At 65.6% G+C, this 8,558-nt stretch overlaps 1 protein-coding gene across 1 annotated transcript in view; it reads left to right on the top strand.

The window, feature by feature from the left end:
- Positions 1–8,552, top strand: part of CADM4 (cell adhesion molecule 4) — a 9,402-nt gene extending 850 nt beyond the window's left edge. Inside the window, exons 2-9 of the mRNA XM_019541207.1 lie at positions 6,228–6,374; positions 6,459–6,611; positions 6,756–6,890; positions 6,974–7,135; positions 7,248–7,338; positions 7,488–7,660; positions 7,766–7,894; positions 7,966–8,552. Of these exons, the coding sequence (XP_019396752.1) occupies positions 6,228–6,374; positions 6,459–6,611; positions 6,756–6,890; positions 6,974–7,135; positions 7,248–7,338; positions 7,488–7,660; positions 7,766–7,894; positions 7,966–8,075 (1,100 nt within the window). The 3' untranslated portion in view covers positions 8,076–8,552. The remainder of the gene's footprint in view (positions 1–6,227; positions 6,375–6,458; positions 6,612–6,755; positions 6,891–6,973; positions 7,136–7,247; positions 7,339–7,487; positions 7,661–7,765; positions 7,895–7,965) is intronic.
- Positions 8,553–8,558: the final 6 nt, after the last annotated feature.

Here is an 8,558-nt window from a genome sequence, read left to right on the forward strand (position 1 = left end):
CACCCCTTCCTGCCACCTAGACAGCTGGGCCTGGGGCTATCTTGCCCCTCCGGGTGGAATGGGGGTGGGGCCCGTGCTGGGGGTCCTGGTGCAGGGCTGCAGCCATCCGGGGCCGCGGCATCACAGGAAAGAAAGGAGGGAAGGAAACGGCAAGGGAAAAATGGCGTTTTGCAGCCCCCCTCCCAACCTGAACCCACCCCCTGGCTTTGTCCTCCCAGTCCCCCACCCTGCGTGTGGCCCTGCTGACGCTGCCTGCCCAGGGCCCCCATCCCGGCCTTTGACATTGATGCCTCACCCGCCTCTTTCAGAGCCGTGTCCTTGGAGGGGCTGCAGAGCTGGACCCGACTCGGGGCCTGGACCACCCCTCGGACTTGAAATAGCTCCCCTGCCCCCGGGGGGTCCTGCCAACCCCTTGCACGTGGGCACCCCAGGAGCTGTGCTTTGGGTCTGGCTGGAGCTGAGCCCTCTTCCCACCCCCTTACACCCCAGGAGCAAGTGCCCAGGGCACCCCAACCCCTTGCCACATGGACATGTGCCCCCCAAACCACCTGGGGTTTTGGCTTTGCCGGGTGAATCCCTTCTCAGGGGAGCTGCCCTGAGCTCTGGAGGTGGGGGTTAAGGCCAGGGGACCCCCACGTCGGCAGCAGAGAGCTGGCGGCAAATTGGAGAAGGGGGGTGAGGAAAAAGGGCCATTGACAGAGCGAGGGGAGAACCCGCCTGCCAGGGAAGGACGTTTGAAAGACGGGCGCCCGGCCTCCTCTTGGCGTCAGCTCACTGTTTCCCTGGGCCCAGCTGTCGGGACTCAGGGCGGCCCCCCTCCCAGTGCCCTGCGGTTCTGTGCCACCCCCTCCCCCCGTTATCAGAGGCAGCAGGTCCCCAGCCGAGTAATTGCATCTTCCTTTAATCAATAGCCACAGTAATGCTCCTTTCTAGGTCAGAATGGGAGAGACCGTGGGCCCCCCCATCCCAGCCCGAGGTGGCTGGCATGGCTCAGGGACAGCCTGCATCACCCCTGGCGCCTTCTCACGCTGTGGGGGGAGCAGGGGGCCCGGGCATCCACCGGGGAAGGGGGGAAAGTCCTGCACACGGGGCCTTTTATGCAAATGCCTGGTCTGTGCCTACATCTCCATGCCAGTGCGGGCAGGGAGGGGTGAAGGGGCAGCCCCCCCCCACCCCATGAGCAGCCTCTGGCCGCGGAGCTCACCCCCGTGTGTGACCCCTTTGGAGCTGCGGCAGGAGCCCTCAGTGCTGCCAAACCACGCCAGGCTGTGTGGGAAGGGGTCCCCAGTTGTACTGGGAATGGGATCCAGAAGTCCTGGCTCCTCAAACCAGGTGGACCCCACTCCCCTCTCTTAACTGGGAGAGAACCGAGGCGTCTGGGCTACCAGCCCCTTCCTCCAGCCTGCCTGGAGTTGGGGACAGGACCCAGGCGTCCGGACTCCCAGCTCAGCACCTGGGACACCTCCAGGCCTGTCCTATCCTTAGTGTGCCTCGCTGGGCCGGAGCTCGGACCCCCCCCCAGCCCCGCTGCTCTGGGGGGCTTAGAGGCCTTCCAGCTGGGAAAACTGAGGCAGAGAGGCGAGGATGTGCCAAGGTCACCTCTGGCCTGGGAGAGACCAGCTCCCACCCAACCACCCAGCAGGGCTGAGGGTCTCCCCGCTCCCGGCCATGCCTGGAGTGGGGCTGCATTGCTCTCCGTCCTTCCCAGCAGTGCCAGGGCAGGGGGCTCCAGCTCCCCTGGGTTATGGCTCCATTTGTGGGGGAGGCAGCAGGACACTGGGGACCAGCCCCTCCACCCCTACCCCCCAGTCCTTGCCCCTCCAGCAGCTCCCCTAGCACTGCAGGGAAGGGCTGGCTCCAGGCTGGCTCCAGCCTCATTGCGCATGCAGCTCACTCCCATCTTTGCCTTCCATTCACAGCCAAATAAAACCCCTTGGCAGCGGGTGTGGGGGGAGCAAGGTCGCCTGGAGCCAGGCCTCCTCGCCGGACTAGGAGAGACCCTGACCCTGTCCTCAGTGCCATGGGGCTGGGTTCGGGGCACCAGGGCTGGCAGGGGGTGGCAGGGCCTGAGCCAGATCAACCTCCCTCTCCCCGCACCCCCTGTGCCGCCAGCTCCTGGCATGGAGCCCCCAGGGAGCACTGGCAGACTCTGCTCCCATCCGGGAGCCCCACCTGCCCTCGCCCCATAGAAATACTGGAACTCATGGGGGTGGGGGTTGCATCCTGCTCTGGGTGCTGGCCACACAGGGCTGTGATGGGGGCAGGCCTAGGCCCTGCCGTGTGGCCTGGGAGAAGCAACGAACTCCACTGCATAGGCCCTTTGGCAGCATGTGGGACCCCATAACCTTCCACATACTGGATAGGACCCAAGTGTCCAGGCTTCCAGCTCCTGTATCCCCACAACCCTCTGCATGTTGGAGAGAAGGGGTCTGGACTCCAGCTGACCACCCGCTCCTTGTCTTCATGGCTTGCCCTGGCATCTGGGGACTACGTGTCACCAACCGGTTTGCCCCCAGGCCTGCCGAACCCTTGGACCCAGGCGGGGGGCGCGTCTCGGAGGGGCACTTGGGTAGCATCTAGCAAACATGTTTTGCAAAGAACTGACCACAAACACCTCTTCAGGGGCCTGAGATGCGGCTGGTTCTGGGTTGTGTGGCCCTGGTGTCACAGGCCTGGGATGCAGCTGGCTCTGGGGTGGGCATCAGAGCAGGTATCACAGGGCCTGAGGTACGACCGGCTCTGGCATGGGTGTTGGGACTGGTATAACACCCTGAGATGCAGCTGGTTCTGGGGTGGGCATTGGGGCAGGACAGAGGGAAGTGCCTGCCCTGGCAGCCCGGACACCTGAGTTCCCTCTAGCTCTGGGTGAGGAGTGGGGTCTGGTGGGTTGCAGTGGTGGGGCTGGGAGCCTGGATTCTCTCCCTGGGGCTTTGCAGTGGGCAGGGGGGAGCCCGGGTGCCAGGGCGCTATCCTCTGCCCGCAGGAGCTTCCCAGCCTGGCCCAGCCTTCCTGTGGCACAGTGCCTGCTGGAAGCAGTCATGTGGGGCTGGCTGGCGCCCTTGTGCTCCCAATTACCCCTAGTGATGAGCCAGGCGCTGGGCTGGTGCCCACAGCCCCCACACTTGGCCCCTGCCCTGCTCCACACGTGGCTCCTGCTCACGTGCATTGACTCCTTCACGCTTGGGGATTAATTAAATAAATTCTTGGAGTGTGGCTGGGAAAGACACACTCCTGCCAGCATGGAGGGCACAGGGTCTGACAGAAACTGGCCAGTGCTCAGCTCGGCCCTTGGCTACGAGCAGATGCAGCAGGCTCTGGGGTGTGGCATTGGGGCTAGGTATAACAGGGCCCCTGGGGTGGGCATCAGGGCTGGGTGTAACAGGGTCTCTGGGAAGCAGTTGGCTCTGGGGTGGATGTCAGGGCTGGTATCCCAGGCCTGGAATGCAGCTGGCTTCGGGGTAGGCATTGGGGCAGGTATCACAACCTGGGGGTGCGGCTGGCCCTGGGGTGGGCACTGAGGTTGGTATCCCAGGCCTGGGATGCAGCTGGGTCTGGGGTGTGCATCAGGGCTGGTATCACACCCTGGGATGCAGCTGGCTCTGGGGTAGGCATTGGGGTGGGTATCACAGGCCTGCAATACGGCTGGCTCTGGGGTGGGCATTGGGGTTGGAATTGCAGGCCCAGAATACGGCTGGATCTGGGGTGGGTGACAGGGTGTGTGTATCACAGGCCCTGGGATGCAGCTGGCTCTGGGGTGGGCGTCGGGGCTGGATGTAACAGACCTGGGATGCAGCTGGCTCGGGTGGGCTTCGGGGCTGGGTGTAACAGGCCCTGGGATGCGGCTGGCTCTGGGGAGGGGTGCACCGTGTGTGCAGGGCTGGTGCCAGGCGGTGCCGGAGACTCGGGGCTGAGAGGCGACTCTGTGCTGCTGCGGCTGCAGAAAGGGCCATTGTTGGCCCTGGAAATGCTCCCCCCACCTCACTCCCAGGGCCAAGCCCAGGAGTCTGACCCCCTACCGCTGCCCCCATCCTAACCCACCAGTCCTCTGCCCCCCCGCCATGCTGGGGGGAGAGCCCAGGCGTTCTGGGCAGGTGGGTGCAGCAGGACCAGGATGCCTGGGTTCTCGGGGGTGCCAACCCCCCCTATTTCATTACTGCTGCTGATCTGCGATAATCCCCCCGCACCCCCCCTCAGCCAAGATAATCAGCATGGAGCAGCTGTTGGGTAGGGGGGCAGGTGGGGCAGGGAGCTGCAGGTTGGAAGTGAGGGGCACCGGCCAGGACCCAGGTGTGGAGACCAGGCAAGGAACCCAGGCATCTGAGTGCTGGGGGTGGGCTGCAGCGGGGCTGGCGTGAGTCAGCAGCCAAACAAAGGCCCCTTGTGCCCATGGGGCTGGCGTCTCTGTGGGCTGCGTTGGCCTGACAGGAATGCACGGGTCACCCCAGCCCCCAAATCTGTCCCACCCCATGCCAGGAGGCACAGGGGCTGCTCTGGTGCTTGTGGCCCTGGCACTACTGCGGCCATCTGGCCCTGGCAGCCCCAGGGCTGGCAGACGGGAGCCAGTGCCGCACGGTGGGCTTCCTCTGTGGCAGTGCCCTCCTTTCCCCCTGCGCTGCAGGCTTGTTTGAGGCTGCCACTACTGTCAGGGGGAGCTGCGGGTCAAGAGTGAGGGGCACCAGGGTGGGCAGGGGCTGCGGGTTGGGAGTGAGGGGCACCACCAGCTGGGAGGGGCAGTGAGGCTCAGGCCTTGCGTGGACACTCTTCTGTGTGGGTTGGAGTATGGGGTGGTGGGGGCTGTCCTGGATGCCTGGATCATATTCCTGTCTCTTCCCCAGTTGAGGACCTGGTTGCGGGGGCGGTGGTAGGATCTGTGAGCGGGAATTCCCCCCACCCCCCCACGCAGGGAGCTCCTCTGCGTGTGCATGGGGGGAGAGGGCTGAGCTGGTAAAATGGGTCCATTGTGGAGGGGTGTGAAATATGCCAAGAATCCTGCCAGCTTCCGTCCACCCTCCCCGTTAACGTCTGTCTGCCCCCCCTCATGTCCCCCAGAATGGGTGTGGTAGTGCCACCCAGAGCAGGGTGCAGGTCAAGAGTGAGGGGTACCAGCAGGGCTGTGAAGGGCTGGCAGTGACCTTCTTGCTGGTTGTGACCTTGGTCCCAGCCACCTAGGTGGTGGCGGTCACCATAGAAACCAGAGGTGGGGGACACAAGCTGACACAGTGGGGCACCAGCCCCTCCACATGCCCATGTGGCACCTAGCAACAGCCCAGAGCTGCTGCTGCCGTGTGACGGGAGAGTGTAGGGGGCTCCTGGCCCCCAGGCGGGCAGTGGGGTTGGTGCTGGCTGCAGGGGCAGGCCCTGGGGCCTTCATTAGCAGCAGGCCTGGCTCTGACTGGCAGGAGCCAGGCATCCGGGCCCCCATGCCCCTGCGCTCCCAGAGCCTGGTTGGGAACCCAGGTGTCCAGGCTCCCACCTCCTGAGCTGGGGCCGAACCCCGGCATCCGGGCCCCCTCAGCCCTTCTCCACCAGCTTTCTTTCCTTTCTGTGCCCCGCCTGGATGGGGCAACCCCCCCCAACCCCCCACCCTCGTTGTGGCTCCCAGCCAATTATGCCTTGTTGTTGTTGTTATTTGGCGGCTGTGCTATGCAAATCTCACTGGGCGGTCTCCATGGTGACACTGGGCTCCTTGGGGTGATGCAAGGCGGGTCTGGGGGGGTCCTGGCTGGGCACCCCAGGCAGAGCAGCCCCTTGGTGGGACCTGGGCTCTGCAGCCCTGACCAGGGTTTGCTGGGGGGTCTGGTGGGCCTGCCTCTTCCCCCTGCCCCACACTGGTCCTGCCCTCCCTAATCCCCACCAAAGAATGCCCCCCCCAGGAACCCACTCGTCAGCCCCGTTCCCATGACAACCTGTCATGAAGTCAAAGCAGCAGAGAGCAAACATCCAGGGATTTAAAGGAGCAGCAGGACCCCCCTGCTACCCCCAGTGCCCCTCACTCTGGACCTGCAGCTCTGAACCGCCTAGATCCAAGGGGGTGAGGGGGATGCATGTCCCATCTGCATGTACACATGCATGTCCATCTGGGGGCCTGGGTTCTGCGTGTGCACTTGCACATCCATCCAGGTCCATCCCGGACACCTGGGCTCTGCATGCATGTGCATGGGGAGGGGGTTTGCTCCTGTGGGCATGTCCCATGCTGGGCCGTGTCTAACCTCCCTGCTCCTCCCCAGGGCTGGCGCAGGAGGTGCAAGCTGAGAACGTGACGGTAGCAGAGGGCGGTGTGGCCGAGATCAACTGCCGCCTGCACCAGTACGACGGCTCCATCGTAGTCATCCAGAACCCCTCGCGCCAGACCCTCTTCTTCAACGGCACTCGCGGTGAGTCGGGGGGGCTGGGCTGGGGGGCTGCTGTAAGCCGCGGCAGGCACTGATGCCCACTGACCCCGTCCGTCTGCCCACCAGCCCTGAAGGATGAGCGGTTCCAGCTGGTGGAGTTCACGCAGCGCCAGGTGCGGATCCAGCTCTCGGATGTGCGGTTGGAGGACGAGGGCGGCTACTTCTGCCAACTCTACACTGAGGACACCCACCACCAGATCGCCATCCTCACTGTGCTCGGTGCGCCAGGGGGGTGCCCGCCACCAGGGTCTCCGCTGGGAGGGGGTGGAGGTGACCTAGGGGCGGTTGGGAAGGTAGGAGGGGCATGCCATGCCCTGTGGAGGCGGGGGCGTTAGGCCCCTGACCCCTGCCCTGTGCCCACAGTGCCCCCCGACAACCCCATCGTGGAAGTGAAGGAGCAGGCGGTGGAGGGCGGCGAGGTGGAGCTGACCTGCATTGTGCCACGGTCCCGACCGCCTGCCTCCCTGCGCTGGTCCCGCGACCGGCGGGAGCTGAAAGGTGAGCGGGGCCCAGGTTGGGGCGGGCGTGGGTCTCAACAGGGGCAGGGCCGCACCCCTCACCCCACCCCCCCGCCCCTGCAGGTGTGAGCAGCCAGGAGCAGCTGGGGAAGGTGTTTGCGGTGCGCAATGCGGTGCGGTTCCATGTGGACCGTAAGGACCACGGCGCCATCGTCACCTGTGAGGCCACCAATACAGCGCTGCGCGGCCAGCGCAAGCAGACCCAGTACCAGCTTGATGTGCAGTGTGAGCCAGGAGGGGCCCAGCCCCATGACACTGCATCGCGGGGGAGCATGTGGCTGTGGGGGGGCCACGCTGCTCCATGCTGCCTCCCCTAAAGCACCTCTCGCCCCACCAGACTCCCCTGTGGCACGGATCCACCCCTCGCAGGGCATCCACCGGGAGGGAGACACCTTGGTCTTGACTTGTGCTGTCAATGGCAACCCACGGTCAGTACCCTGGGCAGGGCACCGCCGGGGCGGGGCGGGAGGGGGAGCTCGCAGCGTGGGGTGCTGGCATGCTGCAGTTCTCCAGGAACGCACGGGCTGGGGGAAGGGGGAGCTTGCTCTCACCAGCAGCCCCTCACTCTGCCCCGCAGCCCCACGAAGATCCAGTGGAGCCGGGCCAATGACTCGCTGCCAGAACGGGCGCATCTTGAGGGCGAGGTGCTCACCATCCCAGCGCTCAGCCTGCTGGACAACGGCACCTACGCCTGTCAGGCCGCCAACAAGCACGGGCGTGCCTCCGACCAGTATGTCCTCGTCGTCTATGGTAAGCGCCCACCCACTCCCGGCGCGCAGCCTCGCTCCCCGCCACGCTTCCCCTGGGGATGCTGGCTTTGCGCTCCCGGTGCCTCAACCCCCTCTCGCCTGCCAGACCCGGGAGCCATCGTGGAGGCGCAGACCTCGGTGCCCTACGCCATTGTGGGTGGGATCCTGGCCCTGCTCGTCTTCCTCGTCATCTGCGTTCTCATCGTCATGGTGTGGTGCTCCATCCGGCAGAAGGGTGAGTGTGTGGGGGCAAGGGCGGAGCTGGGCCAGGGTCCGCCCTGCGCTCTGACACCCCGCACCCTGCAGGCTCGTACCTGACGCACGAGGCGAGCGGGCTGGATGAGCACGGCGAGGCGCGCGAGGCCTTCCTCAACGGCGGCGATGGCCACAAGCGCAAGGAGGAGTTCTTCATCTGAGCGGGGTGGGGGGGTGGGGCCAGGCTGGGAATCCCGCCCCTCCTGCCAGGCCCCGCCCAGGGAAGCTGAGCCTCTTCCAACCAGTTGTGGGGGGAGGCACAGCCCCTGACAGGCCAGCTCTGCCCCCTGGGCTGAGGCCCTGCCTCCTCCCATAGGCCCCACCCCTGGGCTGAGGCCCTGCCTCTTTCTACGCGCCACGCCCCTCTGCCCCCTTTAGGTCCTGCCCAGTGAACCCCCCCACCGCCCCAGGGGCTGTCATTGCCTGTCTGGGATCTGCCGGGGGGGGTCTCATCGCCATCCTGGAGGGGGGGAGCGGCAGGGGGGGCATCCCCTCCTCGTGTAAATAGGTTCAAGGTTGCCAGCAGGGCAGGGGTGAGAGCCTAGACGCCTGGGTTCCTTCCCCAGCTCTGGGCAGGCAGCGGGGCCCAGATGCCTGGGTGCCGTCTGTCCCAGGCCTTAAAATGCAGGTCGGACTCTTTTCTT

The sequence above is a fragment of the Crocodylus porosus genome, unplaced genomic scaffold (genome assembly GCF_001723895.1).
Source record: "Crocodylus porosus isolate Cpor-Errol unplaced genomic scaffold, CroPor_comp1, whole genome shotgun sequence".
In the NCBI taxonomy this organism is placed as follows: domain Eukaryota; kingdom Metazoa; phylum Chordata; order Crocodylia; family Crocodylidae; genus Crocodylus; species Crocodylus porosus.